The 26,097-nt window shown below is 39.1% G+C and overlaps 1 protein-coding gene across 1 annotated transcript; it reads left to right on the top strand.

Annotated features, from left to right (window-relative positions):
• Positions 1 to 7,185: 7,185 nt before the first annotated feature.
• On the top strand, positions 7,186 to 25,439 carry insyn2ab (inhibitory synaptic factor 2Ab). Its single transcript, XM_026309879.1, has 4 exons — positions 7,186 to 7,260; positions 13,330 to 14,500; positions 17,850 to 17,921; positions 25,256 to 25,439. The coding sequence occupies exons 2-4, from the start codon at positions 13,335 to 13,337 to the stop codon at positions 25,437 to 25,439; spliced, it is 1,422 nt and encodes a 473-aa protein (XP_026165664.1). The 5' UTR covers positions 7,186 to 7,260; positions 13,330 to 13,334.
• Positions 25,440 to 26,097: the final 658 nt, after the last annotated feature.

Raw genomic sequence — 26,097 nt, 5'->3', positions numbered from 1 at the left:
TGCATTATCAGCAGGTCAAGTTTTCACTAGTAAACTGTAAAGACATTGCTTATTCCCTGACTTTTCTCCTAATGGTTTATATTTTAATATCTCTTTAGTAAAAAATATTTTTGATCAACATAGGCTGAACTGTTAAAAAATCCACCTGATTTTTCAAGAAACACAATCATCAGTTCACACTGTTTCTGGTCAAAATATCAGTCTCATGGTGACACTCGCATGGATGTAGACTAATTTTCTTTTTAAGTATATTAACATTGAATCAGATGACAATCCATATAAAACTCCCCAAACTGTCCTAAAGTAAACAATAAATCTTGTTCAAATGCTTTTTTTTCCTGCTTTGTAAACATTAAAACCCTCTCAGAGGGTAAAAGTGACAATAAACCTTATCTATTATCCTACCTAGAAAATAATAAAAAAATCGGGGGAAAATGGTAAAGATGTTTTCATTCTGTCTTTCATGTATCGTTTGTTGATTTCATTAAATCATGCTGCTCTAAGTCCCCAGTGCCAGATTAGCTGTGTTTGAGTGTGGTCTCAGGAGGACTGGGCACATAGTGCATATGCAAATAGATTTACAGACAACCAATTACACTGAAATCTCTTTAAACAAAAGGGGGCCACAGAGGAGAGGCCTGTCATGTCTGGATGGAGCAGAGCAAAGAATCAAAGAGTGACTGAGAGTCAGACACTGTGAGAAGTTTCGATTATGATGTATTGGATTAGATTAGAAATGAGATTATTTCCTGACAGAGTGGGGTCACGGGTATGGGTGAGAGAAACAGTGAGACTATATATTATGACTGATTGTGTTTATACACTATAATGAATATTTATCCAGTAATCATCTGCAGCCAACAGGGAAATTGTGGTTTATATAACAATTCTATATTACAATGATTATCTGCTTTGTCTTTACATGCCTGTGTTATAATGGAAACGAGTTAAACAGCATTAGCGTTGGCTTCTCTGTGGGAGTTTTTACAGATAGTTAGGCCAATTTTCCAGAGACATTAATAATGATTAATGGTGCCATGTGTTAATGCTATTTGTTGAGATAAAACTGAAGTGGTAGTGTGATGAAAAGACTAAAATAGAGCAAGAGTCAATGCATTCAGACCCGTTAGCTCCTAAACAAAGACATCATTTAACATTATGGCAATTTGGAGAATGATCTCTATCTGTGTTCAACTAGGCTTGTTCTTCTTGTATGTCTGTAATATGTGTTAGTGAGTATGTGTGTGTGTGTTTTAGGAGTAGGAGGTGAAATATGTGTGTTTGTGTGTCGATTGCACATGTAGTGTTATATCTGAGTATTCAGTGCTCAGCAGACAATGATCATCTGGAAGACTAAGAGTTATGCCATGCTAGTATATCAGTGAGCAGCTCTTCCAGCAATGCAAAGCTCACATGATATTTAGCAGGTAACATGTTTGCCATGGCCACCACCTCAGTTCAGAGCATTAGCATGCTAATATTTGTTAATTAGTACTCAGCTGTGTCAGCCCTGTGCAGTTTGGCCTTTCTTCTTCCACCACATCCTGGGACTCTTTCTTTTCTCTATTTGCCTCCACAGTTTTTTTTCTGTTCCCACATTACTAGACCTGCCCCACCTGTTTCCACTCCTGTCATCAGGAGTATATTGCCTGTTGCACTTTGTCAGCCCTGAGTTCCAGCCACACTTATTTGTTTACAATCTGTCCATTTTGACCAGCCTCTCTCCAATCATCTGCCTGTTTTGGATGGATCTTCTACGCAGCTTTTTGATTTTACCTTTGTTGTCTGCTTCCCTGGACTGTTACTGTTGCATTGGATTATTTGGTTGATGGCTTCTATCTCTGTACTTTCCATGACTTCCCCTCATGTATTAGTTAATACACCAAACTCCTGGGCAAAATAAATGCTGACCTGCTAAAGACACTAGATACACAGTTAAGGGATCATAAAAGTTGTAGCCTGATCTCACCCCAATGTGTACAAATGACACAGAAATATTGAGCAACATGTATGCCAATTTGGTGTGCAGTGTATATGATTTTGGTGGTGAGATTTTATCCACTATGACACCTGCCCTAAATAACGGTACTTACTCTAATCATAACCATCTGCTCTAGTAGCGTAACTGGACCAAGGAAAGCGTATGTATTGCCCACAGAATCAGAGTTTTCTGTACATATTGAGTGGTATTTCCAAAGCATGTAATTTGTATGTGTTGGTGTGAGATTGGGTTGAAATGTTACAGATTATTCTGTGACATGGATGTGAATGTGTGTACAAAATTTTATGGTAATGTATTCAACAGATGTTTTGGCCTATGGGCTGAACAACAGTGCAGAGTACCCGGCCTTTTTGGAGTCTCTTGGGGGGGTGCTGAAAGGTCCTCCTACTGGGGACTCCATCATTCTGTTAGGGGACTTCAATGCTCACGTGGGCAGCGACAGTGAAACCTGGAAGGGCGTGACTGGGAGGAACGGCCTCCCTGATCTGAGCCCAAGTGGTGTTCTGTTGTTGGACTTCTGTGCTAGTCACAGTTTGTCCATAACGAACACCATGTTCAAGCATAAGGGTGTCCATCAGTGCACATGGCACCAGGGCACCCTAGGCTGGCGGTCGATGATCAACTTTGTAGTTGTGTCATCTGATCTTCGGCCGTATGTCTTGGACACTCGGATGAAGAGAGGGACAGAGCGGTCAACTTATCACCACCTGGTGGTGAGTTGGATCCGCTGGCGGAGGAGGAAGCAGGGAAGACCCAGGACACAGCTGGAGGGACCATGTCTCTTCGCTGGTCTGGCGAACGCCTCGGTGTCCCCCTGGAAGAGCTGGAGGAAGTGTCCAGGGAAAAGAAAGTCTGGATATCCCTGCTTAGGCTACTGCCCCCGCCACCCGGTCCCGGATAAGCGGAAGAATATGGATGGATGGATGGATGGATGGTATTGAACAGCTGCCAAGACCTTTATCTCAAAGCCATGAATGTTTCCCTCATTGGAGCACTAGAGGAAAAGTCAAGTGATCTCTAAAGTCATTAGGATTCATCCTCAGGGGACCATTGTAGTATTAAATTTCATGAAAATCCATCCAATATTTGTTGAGATATTTTATAAAGAAAAAAATCAAAAATGTCAACCTGCTTATGGCACTAGAAGAAAAGTCAGGAGATTACCACAGTCATTAGGATAGATCCTCTGGCTATGTCTATGCAAACCTTCATGTAAATTCCTCCAGCAGTTGCTGAAATAAGTCTGCAGGGGTGGAGTAACTGACTGATATCGTCATCTCTTTTACTATGCCACTAGCATGACTACAGCATTAAGATGTGATCATTGTGCTACATATCTTTGAAGCTTTGACGTGCCTGATCAGTGCTGTTGAACTTGTCCCATAGGCTCCGAATATAAATCACCAAAAAGTTTTTCTAGTAGGTGTAGCCACTGTGTGTGAAACAACTTGTCATAATGAGAAAGTCCTTGTTTATTCATGTTTGTGGCTATATCCAGTGATCTTACTTGTTCTGATCCCCATGTGTTTGCTGCATACAGTAGGAAAATACTCATGAATTATTTAAATAAAAGATAAAAATGTATGTTTACTGCTTGGTTCTTTCATATGCTAATGAAAATGTTTCTCTTTCACCTAGGGATGTTCTGTGGATCTGAGAGATGCATTTGACAGTGCACTTCCCTCACCTTTGAGACTTATAGGAGAAATCAGCAGAGATTTGAAATCAACTGGAAGAAACAGAAGTGTTTGTGTCTGAACTTCAGCATTCTCCTTACACAGATATGTGCTTTCCAATGCCTTCAAATTTCTTCCCCACATTTCATTACACATTTCCCCAGTTTTAGTGGCATCTGTCCACTTAAGTCTCTGCATGTACGGTCACCCAGAAGTTCAAGCTGTCCCCAGGGACCTTACAGTAATGACTGTTAAAGCTGATAGTCATCGATAAAGGTAAAGGTGAAGTGTTTTTTTTTTTTTTTTGTTTTTTTTTTTTGCATAATCCTGACACACCTCACAGACTTTGTCAGGTCAGTTTGGAACTGAGTAGTAAAGTTGAGATTTAGGAAATGTGTGGAGAGGGGTGTTTTCCCCACTCAAATCTGTCAAACACTGTCAAATCTGTGTTGTTCTCCTCATTAAGCACAGCAAGAGTAACCTGGTGTTTGTGCTGGGAAGGATCGGCCCACATGCAGTGAGCACAGTCAGAGGCTCATCATAGGTCTATGAACAGGCAGGGCTGTGAGGAAAACAGACAATAAAATCAATAAGACAGCAGTCAGCGGATCACTGTGTTGGCTACCACTCCCCCTTGGCCTTTTGGAAGAGAGAACTCACTTCAGCTTCTGGATGCTTACTTAAGCAAAGAATGGGAAAACTTTGGTCCCTTGCTGGAGTCATCTTATGACATTTCAATACTAACTTCAATCTATAACACAAATGTAATCAAAGTTAATTAAAGTTAAACAGACAGACATAAGAAGCTGTGTTTTAAAACATGAAATTGACTTTGAAACACCTCTCAAGGTTTCAGAACTCTGTAATCTTCCTTCAGCAGTGAATGACTAAACTAGAATTTACTCTCGACTCCACTATTACTGTGAAAGGTACATTGGCAGGATTTTAGTCTATAACAGGCTTCAATCTCTAGGGCAATCTTATGAAGCACAGTGCCAAACGATAAAACTCCCAGGAAATAAAAAGTATTAGTTGACTGAATTTACTGCCAACTCAGCTTACAGTTACTGCTATACCTTTTCAGGTTCTTTGCAATCAGTTAAATGTCTATATACTTATACAGACACACACATATTAACATACATTTTATCTGTATAAAAGGAAATATCAGTCTATTAACAAAAATATTTATGGGGGACCTTTCAATCTCTGGTTAGAATTTAGGTTTTTTATTTAGTCCACTAACCCCCGAGATATAGTATATCTACTGAAATATCTAGGTCTTTTTCTAAATCTTTTCCTTTCTTCCCCAGCCATAAGCATCATGGGTCTTTTAGGATGAATCCATACTGGAGTTCTTCAGTACTTAACTTTGGCAAAACTTTAAAAACTTAAATAGCTCTATAAGTTCTACATTATAGTTTTTGTGAAACACAATCAGCTGTTTTTTTTTTTTTTTCCATTTCTACTCTTCTGAAAAGAAACTAAACACCTTTTTCTGGAGATTTAAAGTAATTTTAGAATTTGTTCAAATTATGATGCTATAGGTTTAGAAAAACAAAACAATTCCAACAAAAACAGGTTCAATCTACAAGCTGAGAACTGTTCTCAAATTAATTCTCAGTGGCTCAAGGTGTGGTCTTTGGGGAACTAACCTTTTTATGCAGAGATACTGGTATATCACCAGTACCCTTTAACAGGTTTGCTTATTTAGACTACGTTAAACAAAGCTGACAGAAGGTCAGCCCAGTGTTCTTTTTAGACAGCTGCCAGTTTCAAAGCAATACTGTATGAACCGAGAGTTGATGCGCTATTGCTAGTCCTTCATATTTACAACATGAATCAGACTCAAGCAAAATTGTTGAGCATTGTATATATGTTAATGATGATGGTCACAGATTCAGATCCAGTCCAAGATGGTCACAGTAATGTCATCTAAACGTCTCAACCCTTAACCCCAGACTGCATCTTTTCCACAGAGGTGGCACAGATGCTTCATTTTTACTATCTCCCTTGCTGGTATAATGCAATGTCAACAAAGGCACCGCATCCCAGGTTCTTGGCCTTTATGAAGAACAGTGTGGCAGCAAAATGCCGACATTATCCTGCCTAGAGCCGGTAGTGAAAAAGGAAACAGAAAGCTAGCTAAATGAGAGGATAAAACTCATCTTTGGGGCGTTTTGCAGGTTTTCCCACTTGAATGGTAAGTTTGCATGTTTTTCCCATTGACTAAGACTATTTTCTGAGCCTTTGGTGTAATCTCCCAGCCTTCCTTTAGTTGCATTAGATCATAAATAGATTCTGGGGTACAATTAACGGGTTAAAAAACTCTGCACTCAACTGCAATTTGTCTTTGGAATAGGTGTGATCTGTGCCTTATGCCTTATTATGATTAGTGTTGTGGTCTTGTTGTGTAATGGCGACCAAACAAGTTTCCCCGTTGGGGATTAATAAAATTCTCATACACCTTTATGCCCATTTTCCGTAATAACGAAGCTTTAGGAATCATTAAGATGGCAACCTGAAATTTAAAGAAATCTAAAAAAATGTAAGATTCTAAATCAATGCTCCCCTTTTTTTTAATTTAGGTACTTTAGTCTCTATGCCTTTTGCTGTTTCACTGTCTCTATTACTCCTGCTCGTAATTTCATTTTCTCTCTTGCTTCAGACTCTCATTAACAGTGCTGCCCTGTTGGCTCTTCAACTGCTCTGTTTCCCCTTTGTGCAGCTACAGAACCACTACTCTTTCCCTTTGCTTGATTCAGCTCCCTACACCAACTCTCATAAACAATGTGTCAGATGTATGAAAGTAACTGGGGACAGGAGACATCCAATTAAAAGCACAATGCATAATTATTTCACAGCTCCCCCTCTCTGCTGCCTCCCAAAGCCCTTCAGATTATGTAACAGCTCAGTGTCAACAAAGCCAGCCTGCGGAGGACAAGTTAAGGGGGTCTTCACCAACGATGCAGCTCAGCAACTCTGGACTTTCCCCAGCAGCTTGCGTACTACCCCTCACTCCTCCTCCTTCTCCTCCGCCTCCTTCCTCCCTTTGCCATATCCACCCACCCATCCACCCACTAGCCCAACCTCTCTCTGTCTCTCTTACACACACATACACACATACTCTCAATCAGGAATGCACAGGGATTGCAGCAACAGCAGCAGCACCGCGAGATGGAGATCTCCGCTGCGTGTGTGAGTGCTTTTTCCCGGTGAGTGCAGGGACAACAGAGAATAAGTGTCAGTGATGCTTGAATAAGGTGTATAAGGGAGAAGATGGGGAGAGAGCAGAGTTAAAGGCAGAAGCGGGATATCAGTCAGGGGCCGATGAGGTTTTGAGGCTATGTCTGTCTGCTTTTTTCCCTCTCCCATCCTGATAACCTCAATCTTTGCCGGATGTGCCACAACTACTCCAGCTGTCACTGCACCGGCTGCCTCTCTCTTGGTCCTCCTGCAGCCTGTGAGAGCTGCCCCAGTGACTGGACAATACTCTGGCACCCACTGAATACATGGATGAGCACCGGCTCTACAGGGGATCTGTGCGTTCTTGTCCTTTGCACCTCTGATCTATTTCTCAAGGTAAGAGTTATACGTCCTTTTTTGGAGTTGCACACAAATTCACAGGTATTGCAAAAAGAGTGGGGAGGGCTCATCTGGTTTGTATTTTAATCAACTGAATTAAAGTGGATATCAGATGATGTATGATTTATGGTGAAATACTATTAAAGTCATTGGTTAGTGTTGCATGCATGTGCATAATCCCTGTATGCATTAGATGTGGGTGAATAAGGGAGGTGGCATTTCTGCGACCAAGCAGTGATACGTTTAATGACTAATCAGGAGAACATGTCAAAGGGTTTTTCTTCACAATTGAAAATCAAGATGAATAATGATGGAATTTTACTTTGATGAATTTACTTATGATGCATGGCTTTGCTGCCTTTGACAGACATGCAGTATTTATCTGATGAGGCAGAGGCTGGTCATCAAGATTGCTGTAGTTGTGAATTGTCTGGGCTTGATAGTGAAGATTATTGATAAACAATCAACAACCGACTGTTCTATATTGTACTATGATAGACTGTAGACTCAAAGTGAAGATCATTTATTGGAAAACACCTATCACATTAGATGATGTGGGCTAAATGTCACGTTCATACGCAATGAGCAATTTGATCTGTAAGACTGACTTTAATGAAAAATGGATTCAGACTTATAATTTCTAATGTCATGTGTGATCTGTGAAGCTCTAGAGTACTGCATCACATATAGAGCTGCACTTATATTTGCTCTCAGTCGATCCCCCCCCCAACCTCCCTCTCTCTTTCTCTCTTTCCCTCTCTCTGCCTCTCTCCCACTATTTCCTACACGTCATTCCTTGACTACCTAAATTTACAGGAAACACAGACAGGCTACCACTTTAAGGTGCCTAACACACCAGCATGTCTGCTGTCTGTCTCAGCATCTTTTTCACTTGTTAAATCATCTTCTTCATTACACCTGATTAATCATCAGTTAGACCTGAGTACACATAATCAATGAACTCATCAGGGTGATGCACTATACATGTAAGCAGTAAAGAGTTTCATATATTAAAAAAAAGCCCATAGTATCTGGACCACATGTGATCACACAAAAAAATCCATAGTAGTCTCTCCAAACTTCTTCCCTAGGATCGAGGATCTAATGCTCTCATCCAGGGGATACAGGGATAGGAACGTTTTAAAACCTCCCGCTATTTCCCCAAAGCAAAAAATGCTGGTCAGTGATAAAGCTTTTAAGCCAATGCCATAAAGCAAATTTTCACAGGTATAGTCTGAATAGATACAGATAGCTCTGGACAACAGCTGGAATAAGATGAGTGTAAGGTGTGTGTAAGCTTTTGTGTGTCTGTGTGTGTCAAAAATGATAGAACTCTCAAAACTAGCTGGATTTGTTTTCAAAAAATTTAGCAAAAGTCTACAGTATATAAAAATGTTGGACCAAAGGTCTGGAAAAAGAGCTTGTCAGTATATTAAGTAAAGGATCTCTGCAAGTGTGTAATGGCAGAACCCATACTGTTTGTAGACTCCTATATGAAACAGCTCCACATACAAAAGCACAACCTTATGGACTGGACAAAGGTATAGGTGCTGTACAGTCCACTGATAGCTTATCCTTTGCATTGCGCTTATGAAGGCAAAGTTGGTGCAATGTCATGCTCTAATTTATGCAGACAGTGAGAATTACTGTAATTGGATAGATTGTACAGAAACAATGCATACATTTGAATGCATAGCGGATGATGAGCACAGCATCAACACTACCTAACCATCAGCAATAGTGGCCAGACAGTGTTATCCTATGCAAACATCCAACAGATACATTCCAGTTGTTATTGCATTGATGCGGGCTGACAAGGATGTAAGCCGATCTGAGCAAAGCTGTCTCCTTCTCTCTGCTTAGTGACGGGGCGTAAATCATGAGTCAGCAGAGTTGTAGACCTGTTAAGGTATTGAAAACGGATCCAACCCCCTACTAACATTCTTTACAAACAGCTACATTTCTGCAAGAGTTTGGTAATAATAAATCAATCATGATAAAGCTAAAGGCGATTCTTTTTTTTTTTCCTCTCTCCTACATGCAGTATTTTAGCATGAAGAACTGAAGGGCAATTGGAACAGACAACGTGGTCTGCCAGGGTACATAAGGAGATTTTAGAGGATTACTTTTGCAATTTTAGAGTCATTGCATTATTTATAATCCTTTGGATAGCGAAGGCCAAATCAGGGGAGGACCTCAGGTCATTAACAGAGATATAGCTTGCTTTGAGAAGAGGAGGAGGAGAGCTTGGAGGAAGAGAGGAGAAAAGACAACTGTGCAAAGAAGACTCTCACTCAACTATATGTGTCAGATTAGCCTCTCTCTCTCAATCTGTCTGTCGTCTCGTTCTCAGTGCATCTGACTTCCAACAATAATAAGTCAATGAAGAACTTCTCTTGGTTCCTTTTGTGTGAATTACCATTTAGCTGCTTTACATGCCTTACATGACTGCATAAGAAATTGTATGCGCTTAGAAGAGACTTCCTGCAGATGTGATTACCTTTTCAGTGGGGTGATATTGGTATTTCTGAGTGTGTAATAGTATGATCCTGTGTGAATCAGCCTCGAACAAATTCTTTTTATCCATGTAACCGCTTCTGACAAACAACTTATGCTAAAACCAAAGCACATACTAAGCTGTGTTTTAGAACAAATACCACCCCCCAAATAAAATTCAGCTGCTCAAAATTCCAAACAACTTTGTGTAAATTCATGACACAGTGTACAATAATGTTTGTGTATAATGAGAGTGAATGCATTGCAGTGGCTGAAATGAAATGACACTAGAAGCTGTTGGCATGCAGTCCCCCCCGCATTAATAGGAGGCAGGATGAAACATAGTTGCTTCTAAATATATTCCATTTCATCAACAGTTTGAGCTGAGGCTTAGGTTACAGTGGACAGTCTACAAGGTGAAACACATGGCAGGAGTCCCAAGAAATACAACCTCATGCTTTTTATTATCAGTCCATGCTGTGCTGTGTGCGCGTGTGTTTTAAGATGCTGGCAAAGGACTCTCTTTGAAAAGGTGACAACAAAGCTCAAATACACACTCACTTACTGTCTCTTACACTTTCTTTTACAAGAGGGTGCACACCATGGATGGGCCTATTGGGCACAGGCCCAGGGGTCCAAGGGGTCAGAGGGTCCTTAAACAAGAGGACCATGTACTTTAAAACCTTTCTGTTATAAAGGCAAGCAAATGACTACAAAATGACTGCAAAATGCCACAACATGCGAAAAATAGATGCAAATTTATACAAAGTGCCTACAAAGAAACGAAAAACACCACCAAAAAAAAAAAAAGACTTTTTACACATTTAGTCATTAGGTCACTAGAATCTTACACTGCACTGCAAATGTAGTTCAACTGTAGATCAGAAATTAACATAATTCTGATGTATTTATGTTTTCCCTTTTAGATATTTCATGGTAGCAGTGAAACCAACAGTAAGAAAAAGTCTCCTCAGTATAAACTTCACGTTGATTGATTTACAGCCTTTGAATGATAAAACAAGATTACTTCCAGAGATACTGCAACACCATGAATAGCTTGGTTTTGTATGATAATAAATGCTTCATTGGAGTTTATTTATTGCGTTGTGTCTTGTCATATGAAAATGATTAACCAGTTCTTTCTGATGTTTTCTTTCAGCCATATCAGACATCATTTCATTTCCTTGTGCTGTCATTCTGTAGCTATGAAATGTGTGTCATCCCGGATGAGACAGAAAATGCAATATTTCTCATTTGATTATATGGAGCTTTAATTTAAATTTCTGCTTAGAGAGTGACTCTAAACAAGTAGCATTTTATTCTATTGTGAACATTTTAGTTCCTTTGTATGATCAAAGCAGTTTATTTATTCCATACTAAATATAAATGAAGCTATGCCATCTGAAAAATGTAAAAGTGATAAATAGACAAATGCAAGACTTTAAAAATGCGTAAATTATTTGTTAAACATTAAACATAAACTGTTTGTTTTGTAGGTATCATTAAAATATATTTTGCAATTAGATATGTCCTCTAGCTTATCATACTACTACATTTACAAACCTAAGAAATATTTAAAAAAAACATTATTGAGGATCTATAAATGATTTGATGATCTTGAATAGCTCCGGTTTGAATGTATTTCAGCTTTTATGTACAAAGTGTACAAAACCACTGCATTTTAAACAAGCTGAAACTGTTGTTAGATTACATGCTTAACACTTTTACTGAGTGTAAACTGTGATCTGAAGTCATTTGTAAACTTATTTAATCACTTATAGTGTGTGTTTGCAAATGTCTTTGTGAACCAGCTGTACAACTTGAGGTTTATGCTGAGAGACAGTTTATGTCGGATCGGATATATTTGGTTAGTCTCCAATTTTGTCAAGCCTCAGTCCAGCAGATATTGGGGGGTGATGATAATATATATTCCCTTAAGAATTTTAGTTTAGAGTATATGGGTGGAGGTCGTCAATACCAGGTACTATATGATTAGGACACAGCTGTTTTTTGTGGTCATTTCCTCTGCTAGGAACCTCAGAGAACAGCGGAATGTATAATATTGTGAACACCTTCTATTAGTGGGTCAAGAATTAACTGCTTGGTTACCATTCAAAGCACCATTAACAAAATACTTGTAGAGAAAATATTATCTCAACAAGAAGCTCACAAAATATACCCTGTAAAATGCAATTGTACAGATAAGAAGATGGCCATAAGGGTGTGGACATAAAGTAAGCTTAAGGTTGGCAGTCAGAGTGTGTGTGAGTACTGAGCAGAGAACGGGGGCTCAGTTTCGATATAATTATGATATGAAAAACAACACCATAAGGTGCCACATTGACTGATTTGTTTGAGCTGTTATGTTTTCCTAATGTGGTGCTGAATGGGATCTGAGTGGAATAAATCTAAATGTGAATTTCCCCACAAAGTGAAATTTCATGTTTACATCACAAAGCCTACAGGTACTGTATATGTACTGTTACTCTCTAGAGACCAGAGTTTTCAGTGATCCACTAGAAAATCCCAACAATGACATCAGCCAAAGGGGAAATAAGCCATAAAATCAATTGAGCACAAAACACTTAATTCTAAAACATGAGTATTGCTATTTCACTGCTACCTACAAATACAAATATCACAAGACATTTGTAAAGGGAAAAAGTCAAAATAAAAATAATGTCTACTATTTAAAGTTAGTTTAATTCCTAAGCAGGACTACATGAGAGCAATACAACAAGCAGAACCAAATAAAAATCTCATGAACGAAGTTATGACTTTAATTCACAACATGTACATATTAGCATAACAAAGTTTGGTTTGGTTTAATAAGATAAAACAATGATCTGGCATCTCAGCAGTGACAACACCTCACATTAACAGCAAAGCTGTGCTTGTAGCTTGAAGGTGTGTATTTTAGGTCAGCAACTGAATGGAGTTTCTGAACACTGGCAGCAGCAGCAGCAAATATCACAATGTAAACACAATTATTATTCCAAAAGGGTGTATGCTACTAATCAAATGATCAGGCTTTTGGAAGGTGAGCTTGCTTATGAAATGCTATAGTGCATAACTAGCAGCTGCAAGTCTTCGCAGACTTTGCATTGAGCAAGAGCAGAAGTGCCAACAGGGTAAAATAGTGGGCAAGGTCTCTCATTTGTTTCCTCCTCTGACAATGTTAGGAGGCACACCTGGAGCAATTTCATAGCCTGAATGGGCAGGATGACTCATTGATACAAAAACTGAAAAACTACATTACATTTGAAAGTATCTGGTTATGAAAAAAGCCCTAATATCTCTATAATCCCTTATCTATGTAAAATGTGAATAAATTATACAATATGGCATTATGAGTGTTGTGCTTTAATGTTTTTAATCTTAGATGTTGTATGACATATTGTACCAATAATAAGGGCTTAAAATGAGTTAGTATCAGAATGTAAGACTATGGTCCCAAAAGGAGAAAAGAATCAGGTCATCTGCCAGAATGTCTTATCAAGGTGATCGAATTATTCCCCACTAGATAACAGAGTAACACACTTTTTTTTTTATCTTACCTTTTTTTTTCAGGAAATATGGTGAGCAAAGAGGACACCAAATGCATTGTTCTGTCCAATTCAGATGAATCAGATTCAGAGACAGGTCCATCCCATACTCTTGATGTGCAGTCCGGACAAGAATCAGGCAAGCAGCAGGTGAAGAAGAGAAACAAGGCCTTACAAGTGCGTTTTAAAGATATTTGTGAAGCTCAGAATGAGCATCGAGGAAGACGTTCCAGATCCATTTCCTGTAAAGTGACACACAGAAAATACATGACCATGCCTGCCAGACGATCTATTCCAAATGTAACCAAGAGTACTGGTGTTCAGACCTCCCCCGACCTCACTAAGCGATACAAGACTTTTCCTTTTGATAGGAAAAAGGGACATACATTTAAACATACTGCTTTGGTAGAAGATTACAGAGGACAGAATAATGGCTTTTTGAGTGATATAAAGGCAGCAGGAGAGGACGGACACCCTATCGGGGAGTCTTCTAAATTCAAGGGTAAGATTGTGGGGCAGACAAAAGCATTGCTTCACCACACTGATGACAGCAGTGATACAGAGGATTTGCTTTCCAGTGCCAACTGTATGGATGGACCCTCATGCCCAGACTCCTCACATTTCTCAGAAGTGTGCCATCCAAGTAGCTCTCCTTCCAAAAGTGAACCAGAGTACCAGGTTTGTGGGACAAGGACCAAACATAAAGGATTACCCAAAGAAGGCACAAATGCTGGCACCTCCTCAAAGCGTCAGCTGGTTAACTCAGAGTTTTCACAGGACAAGCCAAAGGGTATGGGCCCTGTTGCGTGGAACTCTTTGACACAGGTGGAGTCTTTAGGAAGCCCCTCTGTGAGCTGTAAACGGAAAAAAGGCACACAGCTAAATGAACAGCAGTCACAGACACTTCCCCATAGTGCCAAATGTTCTGTACAGTCACAAGGGCAGTGTCGGACAAGGCATGTGTCAGCCTCCTCTAAACTCCAACAAACAGCTGGGGGGGATGAGGGCTTTCCTCCAGAAGACACAGGAGCCCGAGGCATGGGGAGCAGCCAACAGATAATTCCCTTATCTGGGGACAAGGATATCAAAGCACAGCTGCAGGCCATGGAAAGTCTCATCAGCTCTAGCCAGGAGACCATAAAGGTCCTACTTGGAGTTATTCAGGAGCTGGAGAAAGGTGAAGCACAGAGAGAGGGGTGAGTAAAGTGAGCAATGCAGACATTTATACATGTAACCAAATACTGTGCATACAGTATATGAACATTTCACAGTGAGGAATATATGTGATATAAGGGCAATTCCACTTTATTACAACTTGTTTCTTATTTTTGTAGCTTTGGCCATCATTTCAATTAGTATTGAAAACACTGTACTCACCTCACTTTATTGCCAAGTTCTAGAGAAACAGCAACATCAGCACAGTGGGTATATGACATTTGAATGAAAAAAAAGCTAATTCAAGTTTTAGACAGATTAAAGTTCTCTATTTTGAAATTAAAACATATTCTCACTCTCACAGGAGAGCTGTGTACACCAAGATGGCAAGTATAGCACTGTAGTTCGTTCTGTCATATCTACAATGAATCTACCCCAGCAGGTATAATTGTTCATTGTGTAGCATGTTAGCAGTAATAATAATTAGTGCTAAGAAATAAATGCAGCTGATGTGGATGGGAATGACATTAGTTTTCCAGGTATTTAAAAATAAATTATGTGCATGTATATTATGTGCAAACAGAAATTTTGATCTCATGATGTAACCAGATGAAAGGTCAGATCAGAATAAAGTTTTCATAATTCATCCTCGGGGGACTATGAATGTCTGTACCAAATGCCATAGCAGTCCATCTAGTGATCATTGTAATTGTTCAATAAAGCCCCAAAAAGTCATTATTTTTTAATGAATTAGTGAAACTATGAGTGCAACTTTAATCTGCTAGCAGAAGAGTCAGAGGATCATCAAGTAATGTAGCTATGAATTGTATTAGTAGTGTGATATAATAAAGCTTCAAGGTGTAATGGCACATTTCATATACACAGTGCTGTCTATCTGGGCAATTGTAATGCAAGAGCAAATGTGCCCACAATAATTCTTTATGTGTCATATTTCATTAGAGGCATACCTTTAAAGGAAAAAAACACATTAACAAGCTTCATAAAGTCTGCAGTCAGGCTCTTACAGCACGGCAATTGTAAGAATCAATGTATTCCATCTCTAAAACCCATAGCAACACAAAGCAAATTGTATTTTGAGTCTTATCCACATCCAGTGGGGAACAAGGCACCCTAGTGTAGCTCTGTGGAAGTTGGTTTTAAAGGCCCAATTAGTGCAGCTTCATAACACTTTGCCTTTCATCTCCAAAACTGTGGCTGCTATTGTGCCTTCACTGCATTGTGTTCCATCAGTGTTATTAGAGAGGTGCAGTTACAGGACACAAAACCTACCTTCCATAGTACATTCCCAAATACTTTTTGCATGACTGCACAGTCAGATAGCCTTCTTTAAAGCTAGACCATCAGGTGAACTAAAAAGCAACTGAAAGCCTTTATTTTCTTACCAGGAATAAATTCATGATGACCACTTTTTTTTTTCTTTTTTTTTTTAATAGACCTACATACAGTAACAAAACGGATAATTTATTCAGACAGTATGTTTGTAAGAAGGCATGGTTATCTCAAGCATAATTTAATGTATCTTAACATATATAAAAGCATATAGCATATAGCATTCAAGACCTTTATCTCAAAGTAGCTCATGTCACATTCTGTCATATTAGTCTTTTGCATGACTTCATATTTCATAACAGTCTGTAGCTCTATTTGTTCAGTGTATGATGCAAATCAACTCAAGGTTATACTGTGTTGATAAAACTGACATATTACTGTTCTTGATACATAATTATATACAAATATGGAGACGGTTTCTACCCATGCTTAACATGATACTGCATCATATTGTATATGAACATATGATATGATATATATTTTACATACACTATACAGTATAATACAATACACTGTATATATAAAACATGGAATTCCAAGTGAGACAGTGTGGCCTGACCTGATTGTAGCTTTTGTTCACATGGTATCAATAAAACAGTAAATACTATGCAGTGCTCAGGCAAGCAGAGCAGCAGGCACGTAGGCAGGGGGTGTGGACTGTGCAACTGGAATGACAAGGGTGGGACATATACCAGGACAGCTGATGTGGACAAACAACCAAGCAGCGATTCTGTGCCAACAGTCAGCTTAGAAAACGACTTTCAGAGGTGCAGCTTTATCCTCCATGAAGCATCTATGAAATCATTCTGTGTAACATTCTGTGCATTAACACAATGCCACTACAGCATACTGGGTCATGAACAGTTTTTTTTTTTTGTTGTTTTTTTTTTACGTTTTTTGGTGAGTACCCACAGTGATTATAGCTTCAGGTTATTGAGCTTTGATTATTAGAGTAAAGTTCTTTAAATTACAAGGATGTACATGAAAAACCAGGCGGCAGCACACCAACAGTGTAGTGAGGTGAGTTACTGTCCGTCCTTGCTCACAGCTGTTCAGAGAGACTTCATTTGAGAATAGGACAGGACAGATGAACTTATTGACCTTCAGCTCCCATCAGCATTTTCAATCCGCAGAGAGCCTATTCTGTCTCCCTCAGTGAGGTCACCTCTCATATCATGGTAAACAGTTGAGGTCCAACCGCTCCACGTGTCATCCATCAGGGTGAAGGGCTACAGTGACAGCAAGCAATTACACGTACAGGTCTGACACAGCCCCTCCCAGCCCCTAACATTGCAGCTTGCTATCACATACTGTGACATATAACGTAAATAACAATATGCACATCCGCATGCTTATGTAAACTAACAAGGGCAAATATAAGTTAGGAACTGGTGAAATTAAAGACAGCAATGGTTACACCAAAAGTCATTACATTTAATGTGCCCTGTTCCACTTGTGCAAACATAAGCCTTTGTCATGTCCCAAGAGATGGCTCACAGTTAGTGCTTTGTGTAGATCCTTCAACATAAAAAATTACAACCTTTATACAGTACAGACAAAGGACTCTTGAGTAATGTGCCTATGCTATGAACAGAGGGGACACAATATTGTGTTGTTGATTGTTCTCTTGCATCCTTGAAGCTTATTATGTTTGGTGCAAATTAAGTTGGATTAGAAATTAAAAAGATGTTCCATATTGTGTAGAGCGTAAAAATATTGATTTTTTTCATTACAAATTATCCATGCAGCATTTAGTTGTTACTTTCTTCCTTTTCCCTATAGAATAGGAAAAGAACACCATTTAAAACTATGTCATGGCAAAGCGAGATAATCCTATTATGTAAAATCAGCAAGTCTACACACTTGATTAGCCAAATCTGAGAGAACTGCAGGATCAGAGCTCCTGCTGCATTTTCAACTGTTAGGAATAAACAACTCTGGGTGAAAACCACGCTGAAGAAATTTGGCTGATAGCTGATGATATGCAGCAAAAGCCTGTCACTGGAGATCACATACATCTTTTCATCACTCTGTTCACAGGCTCACCTACCGAACAGGACAAGACACAGCAAATTGTGACACATGTCGAAATAGCGCATGCATCATTTACAGGTGGGTCCTTTTCACTGCCAGCCTGTCATTAATGCCGCTTTAAATGTTGTATTCTGTGTCATAAATCATTTGAGTGTGAAAGAGATGCCTCTAAAACATGTTATAAGCAGTGGAGCTTTTCTGTACATTAAAATTACAGTGATGACTCGGAGAAGAAAAATGCAGTACTACTGCTGCCAGCACTCCATATATTGCTCGTTGCACTATGGCTTATTAAAATGGATATCATTTACAAAAGTTTCTGTGGAACGTATGGCCTCAGTCTGATGGAATAAGCAGCACTAAGAAGCAATAGAGTAGAAAATACAGCTGAACCAGTGACAGATCATATGAGGACTAGCATTTTATCATGTCAAACACTCAGAAACAAAGCCTGAATTAATTCGGCACTCTCTTTAAAATCTCAATCAGCATTGCCCTGATTTTTTTTTTTTTTTTTTGATTGTCAGTTTTGAAAAAACTGTCCCCTGTTAAAATACCCAACAGTTTTATCCTGTAAATGTTCTGAGCTGAAAATAGCATTTGGAAAATCCACTTAAGCTGTAGCCTTGTGTCATTTGTCACTTAAATCCAAAAGCCTTTACTGCTGAACCCGCTTGTTACCTTGTTCTCTAAAACAAGGAAACAAATACCAGTCTGGAAAATACTCTCAAGCACCAGAACATGCACTCTGTTCAGTGGAAATTCTCAGTTGCTTTCACATGGGTTTGAGTGAAAGTAGCTTAAAAACCACCTAATTAGAAATTATAGATGTAAAATGTGTAGCCCTTCTGGAAATGAAACTTTAGGGAGCTTCTTCCCAACTTCTTGCCTTTTTACACAATAGTTACAACAAAGAAAGAATATTTTTAATGCTAAGACAATAAGTCCTCTCTCACTCTCTTGTCTTATGGATTATTTTGGTTGAATGTTAGAAATTTATAACACTGAACTCATCTAAACACATACTTGTGGAAATGTTTTACTGCTATAAAAAGGAAACGCAGCCCTGTCCTGGACACATTTTTCAGAATTTTCACTTTCTAAAAGATTTTCTAAGAGATGCCTATACCTCCTATCTCCTTTGACAAGTGCATTGTGTCAAACTGACCTAGATTGTTGTGTTAGACCATAAAGGCTCTTCAAAGCAGGATCATTACCATTTCATATCATGTCTGTCACACGAACAAATTTGTTCTTCAGTAGCAAATGCAAGTGTCACATTCACTAATTTACTCATATTTACAAAACAATTGCCAAGTGGTCCAAGACTGTGTTACACATCATACGGATAATCTGCCTTTTGCCACAGGGGGAAACTTATAGTGTATAATTTTGAGTTTAAACCTGACAGTATAACCTCACCTCAAACATATTCTCTGATCAATGGCTGTGGTTCCGAGTGCCTCATCTAAGTCATGGACTGATTTGCTCCTGCAGGTTTTACGGCTTACCTATGAAGCATGGCTAAAGACTTTTTCATGTTTTAATCTTGATGCATCAAAAGAGGAGCTTTGGTCTGCTGTTGACCTGGGTAGAAGGAAAAATAGACACAATATAACTGCAAAAACACAACAGAATGACAAAGACATAGTGCTACAGAGTAAAATCACTCTCTTCAGCAGTAGTGCAAAACACAGAGCATCTGTGGGCTTTGGTCAATAAAACCAAAAAAAAAAAAACGGATTGAAGCTTCTACAGAGTTAGCTTCAGTCGTCATTAAAGAATCTGGTTGAAAGGTCATTAACATTAAGGCAAAAGAGAGATTACAACTCCACAGCAGAACTGAGCCAGAACTGAAAAACTGACTCAGCATTCAAAACAAGATCTCAGCAACATTAACGGCCCAGTTCTTTCAGACAAATTGTCACCCTCTACCTCTTCCTGCTCAGCGTCCTGCTGCTCAGGCCCTCAGTAAAAACATTAGTCCCCATGAAATAAGGAAAGATTGTAAATAACTGATGAAGAATCCAAAATGTTTAGTCTGTGTTCATTCTCCTATGTCTCTTTTTCTGTACAGTACTGTAGATGCTTTCTTGTGTTACAGCCACAATACTGCAGTGTGTCATAGTGTGTATTGATTTGTGTCCCTATTGATCACACAGATCTTTTCAAGGGACTCAAGTAGAACGGTGAGGTTACAGGGAGTAGAGGTGAAGAAGGTGGAGGATTTTAAGTACCTAGGGTCGACAGTCCAGAGCAACGGAGAGTGTGGAAAAGAAGCGAAGAGACGTGTGTAAGCAGGTTGGAACGGGTGGAGGAAAGTGTCAGGTGTGATGTGTGACAAAAGAGTGTCAGCAAGAATGAAAGGAAAGGTGGACAAGACAGTGGTGAGACCAGCGATGTTGTCTGGTTTAGAGACAGTGGCTCTGAGATAAAGACAGGAGGCAGAGCTGGAGGTAGCAGAGCTGAAGATGTTGAGGTTCTCTCTGGGAGTGACGAGGATGGATAGGATCAGGAATGAGGACATCAAAGGGACAGCTCGTGTTAGATGTTTTGAAGAAAAAGCCAGGGAAGCCAGATTGAGATGGTTTGGACATGTTCAGAGGAGGGACAGTGAATACATTGGTAAAAGGATGCTGAGGTTAGAGCTGCCAGGAAGGAGGCCTAGAGGAAGACCAAAGAGGAGGTTCTTGGATGTAGTGAAGGAGGACATGAGGATAGTTGGTGTGGGTGAGGAGGATACAGAGGATAGGGTTGATGAAAGGAAAAGAAGAAGAAGTCATTACTGTAAGTAAGTGTGACTTTCAATATTGGACTTTAAGCAGAGTCGGTGTGTAAGGATATCTATAATGTGTGTTGAGTACAATTGTAGGTAACATTAATATAATTTTTAAGACTGAAGAAAGCATCCCACTGCCTAGAGAAGCAAAGAGTCTGCAGCATATAGCAGTGTGTCTCTTTTTTTCATTTCAGTGATCTTATCTTGGTAAGATAACGTGTGCCGACTCTGTATGTTGGTGAAGCAACTTGGCTTAATTAAGAACCTCTGAACACTTTTCTGATGGCAAAAGAAATGTCTTCAGTCTGTTGTTACACCAAAGCATGTGGTCTGTTAATAAAATCACAACGACGATGCACTCTACAGAGTACTAATAAGATGGAAGATTATCATTTCATCTGTGCTTTGTATCATTAAATAGTTGTTTATTTCAGTTCCTCCAGTCAGTTTCTAACAGTCATTGAATAAGCAGAGCTGTAGTTGGCAGGCAAGGTAGCAATCTATCATGGTCCTATCTATCTCTGCCAAAGCAATTGTCATAAATCTCCTAAATTCTGTAAATAGTGCTGTTTAGTATTCTTCAGCAAAATCCAGCTGTACAAGCCTTCCAAGACTAAACGGTATTTTTAGAGAAAAAAAAAAACAAATTATTTCTTCTCACCTTCTCTCTGCTTTTTATTTTAGATACACATTTTCACTGACATGTAAAACTGCCTCATTACTCAAGGTAGTGTATGATCCCATCACCAGCATCCTTGTTATTATAATAGTCTATTGATCTATTGAGTTAAATTGCTGAAAGGCCAGCAGTGATCATCTTGCTGGACAAATCACTCTGTGTGACACCATGATGAGAAGGTCTGAGTGACGCAAATTAAAACGAGTCAAGAGCAGCAAGTTGGGACCAACAGACCAATTACCCCTCCAATGCAGACTGCTCACTATTGCTTGTCATAACTTTAACCAAGATTAGTAGCCCCTAGGATGTAGCCCTTAATTTCCACAAAGTCCAGCATGTCCTATGTCAGATAATTTCAGGATTCTAGCAGCTACTGAGCTAAAGTGCTCAATCTGTGGGTCTTTTTTCAGATTTCAGCTCTCCACTGACAGTCTCCACCCACCCTCAGTATGCTGCAGCATCTAATACATCACTGCAACAAATAGGGCATGCATATGGCAAGTAGAAAAGAGGGAGAGAGAGGCTGAATATATGAATAGGGCAAAATTATAATGGTTCCGTCCATCACATGGGGAGAAAAAGGGATACCTCAATGGGTTGCTGCACATTTTACAAAAATAAATTTTATCTCTAGTGGTCTCTAACAATGCACATGCCATCACAAAATTTAATTTAAAAACAGCAAGCCTTTCTTTATTTCTGCTGCATCATAGGAAAAGAAAAATCCAAATTTATTTATATAGCACTTTCTTCTTTCTAGCACAATCTAAGGAAGATTCAGTGTGCTTCACATTAAAATCAAAACAATATAAAAGTATACAATTGAAGAACATACAAATAAATGCATATAGGAAAACAGTTTTTAACAATGGAGGCCTGTGAGTGAGGTATTCAAACATGAGAACAAAATGCCACAGGGTAATGTGTTACTGAAAAAATGTAAAGAAACTCTGGGAAGTAATGTGAGTGACTACTGTTCATGCTCGTGACTTGATAGAGTGTTAGGGGATAGCTCAGCAACTTACAGTAGATCAGCAACTAGCACTCCAAGTTGTCTCAGTATGTTATATTACTGAACCAACAATTTTTAAGAAAAAAAAAAACCAAAAAAACAACTCAAATATAAACACTCTATGATGAAATGGTGTCAAGTTTCCTGCTATACTTATCTACATATATAGTTCAAACAAAATTTATAGGAGCATCAATTGCAAATTACATGGCCTACCGCTGACTCAACCTAGAATACAGCAGGAAGCCCTATTTAAAAAACATGCTCAGATCAAAGCATTAAAGTCTCATGCTGTGTTGAATAAGAACCAGCATTTAAATCGAAGTAAAATAAGGTAGTGTTTCCAATTTGGTGCTAACAATGACTTTGAAAAACAACTAAGTTCAATAAAAAGCAACTATAATGCAATATGATGAGACATAAGGAGATAATTAGCACTTGTGTCCCATGCTGGGATGGCAGAGCTGTGGTTGTTTTGGCGAACAATTGTCAAAATTGCCTATTCTGTTTTGTGCTTATTAATGAGACTGGCATTTTCTACATTTGTCTGTGAAGCAGAAAGCCATGTAATAGACAAGTGCAATTGCTTTTATATCTGATAGAAAAGACAAGGGAAGAATTTCTGCATCTGATTTACATAACCCGTGGAAAGTTTCTGCTTCAACTGTTGCCTGTCAGTGGAGGGAATAACTGTCACTGTCTGCTGATTTAATCTACTATGCCCTGTCATGTTGTTCTGAAAACGTTACGCTATACTGGGCCTGAAGCACTCATCATATCAAGTGGGAAGTTTGAACTGTAAATGACCAAAGGGGTAAATCACAGGAGAAGAAGCATCTTTATTCTAAAAGGTGCCAGTAGCACGCAGAGCAGAGAACAGTAGAGAGCAGGTTCATGCTGAAAAAAAAAAAAAAATGCACAGCAGCGAAATCTGTCCCATGAGCAACAATCACTGAATGGTGCTCAACACACCGCTGCTCACCACTGATCACAGCAACAGCTACTCACACTGCATAGCTAAAGAGATGATTAATCTACTTTGCTGAATGCCCTAGAAAAGCCTTCCTGTCTCCAGCCGCTTCAATCTGTTTGTGTGTTTGTGTACAGAGATGATCTTAGATATAGGCCCTTTGTTTGTTTAAGCACCTGCTCCCCAGGGCCACCCACATTATACGTGGCTGCCTTTGGCTAACCACCAAGGCGTGTGTCCACAGTATATAGTAATTGCAGTGATCTGCCAAGTGATTAATTGCTTAATAATTGCTGAGGCTATTCGATGTTGCACTGTGGTGCTGTGATTTTACTCTACTTTCTGTCAAGTCAACATTATTTAAACAACTCGCGTAAAAGACAAAAAGATCGTAACATAAAAAAAGATACACATAGAGAGAAAAGAGGGAGGAAATTAAACAATGGATAATATTAAGAACAGCTGTTGTAAAACAAGTGCATCACATAGTGCAAGAAACAGCAGTTCTGCCAAGATAAAGGCTTCAGTCTGTACTAAAAATTGAATTTCCTATTGTCAGGGATTCAAAACCTGCAAGCGCTTTAATTTGAAATAAAGCACTATGCAACAGAACATGCTTTAAAATTCCTTTTTTATAACTAGAGAAGCAAAGAGTCTGCAACAATGTCTTGACATGTAACAATGTCAAGATTTAAGCAGCCACAAACGTAGGTTGCTGTACATTTTTACTTACTTTTCATTTAATCTAGCTTACACATTTATTGCAAGTGCCAGCCTGCTGAACTGCTACACAGCCCTCCATCCGTTCTCTACCCTGAAGGCTTTAATAGAGCTCTGTTCTGAACTGACACTTATCTTAAAGGTGAAGACAGTTCCCAGGATTCATTATGTCACTTTGAGTATAGCATATCCTTCAGCCAACTAATTACACTGCCCATCAAACTGGTTAGCTTTTCAGGCAAACCTTTGTACTTTAACACCTGTTTGTCTGCCTGGATACAAGGGGAGAGCTACATGTTTGACCTTGAACTTGTCAGATGTCATCTCTTTTTGAGTTCACCATTTTGCCTTTAATCCTTTAGTCTTTGAATGACAAGAATGAGCTTTTTAAGTCACTGTAAGTAGCATTGACATTATATGTTGTATGGTGGTAAAAAAAAAAAAAATTAGGTTGAATCAGAAATGCCCCAAAGTAAAAGGCAACAGAACAATACATTATCAGGTCAGGTTATTTGAGGAGTTTCATTTTGGTAGGCCTGTAGTAGATTCATTCTCTTTTATTCTTATTATGATGCTTTCAAAATTTATTGTGTACCCCAGGAATAAATACATTAACAGAGAACTACAAATCAATAGCAATAAAGTCAAAGGAGATGGTGTATTAGTGCATTTATCCCTTGCTTGAATGCAGGCAGTTAATCAGGGTGTGCTTGGCCTCTCAGTGGTTTCATTTGGATGGGATTAAGCCCCACATTTCTCACAGGCCTGAGAGATTTAATCGGACAGAGAGTTTGCTGCCGGAACAAAATCAGACGATGACCAGCCTGGGATTACACTGGCGGATGTGGAAGTCAGGATGTCAGGAGCAATCCACATTCTGGCTCTTTTTTAATACAAATATAATCTATGCAGGAAAAGCCCTTTGACTGCATGCATAAAAAATACAGCAATGATTCAAAGGAACTCTATTACTCAGAGGAGTTTCTGAAATGGATATTTGTAGCAAAGAAATATGTGCTGCCAGGGTGTCTGTCAGTGCATTTGAGCCATTTGCCTCCCTCCCAGCTTCCATCTGGACCAATGGATTGCTAACATAAAAAATAAGTCAAATACTGAGTCATAAATGTTGTAGCCAAAAGACAAATTACTAACTTTAAAAACATGTCAGTCAAGTAAGCAAGTTCATTCTAATTATGACTGATCAGAACAATCTAAATATTCTAATCCTGTATTTTTAACGCTTGTGTTACAGTGTCGAGTTGGACTTCAAGCAGCAGGAAGACAAGCTACAGCCCCTGATGAAGAGACTTTGTCCCCTAGACAGCCAACAATGCCCTGCTCTGCCTTACTCTAATGAAGTGTTCACATCCACCCCAAAACGCAAATCCAAGACAGAGTCCAAAAAGCATGCTCGCTGGAAACTCTGGTTCCTTTGAATAAAATATGAAGGCTTTGGAAACAGCCCTTTTATTGGGCACATCAATACTTCTGTTTTCAAAATGATTGAAGGAATATTCTAAGGAAGTGATCAACCCATGAGTATGGGTAACAACAGAAACCAGTTCATTTGAAGTTCTGAACTGATATTGCACGTCAAGTCAGCTGTGGGACTGCAGAGACAAATAAATTAATCCATTTTTTTAAAGAATGACAAAAAAAAAAACATTTTAAATTCTGTCACACCTTTTTCTGGCATGTTTGCTGGAGAGGATCGACACACACCTGCAAAAACTAGGTGAGCTTCGGGATACGTTTTTGTACATATATTTTTAAAACTGTGTTAAGATGGATGTTATTTATATACTGTGCAAATGCACCTCTCATTTTATATTTACCTCTTTTTATTGCATCCGGCAATGCAATGCACTTTTGGTCTTTTTCTCCTTAGAGCATATTGCTTGGCAACAAGAGGAGGCACCATGTGGAGGGCCTTTTATGAGTGAAGCTGAAATCTTTGAATGGACATCAGCCCCACCTCCAGCAAAGCACAAACATTTGACTATTGAGGGGAAAATGTGTACAAGACTGAACCACAGTGTAGTACATGACAGTATGTCATTGCTGCTCTTATAACCCTGTCTAGTCTCTCCTCTC

The sequence above is a fragment of the Mastacembelus armatus genome, chromosome 15 (genome assembly GCF_900324485.2).
Source record: "Mastacembelus armatus chromosome 15, fMasArm1.2, whole genome shotgun sequence".
Lineage (NCBI taxonomy): Eukaryota > Metazoa > Chordata > Actinopteri > Synbranchiformes > Mastacembelidae > Mastacembelus > Mastacembelus armatus.
This window is presented reverse-complemented; position numbering and strand designations above follow the sequence as displayed.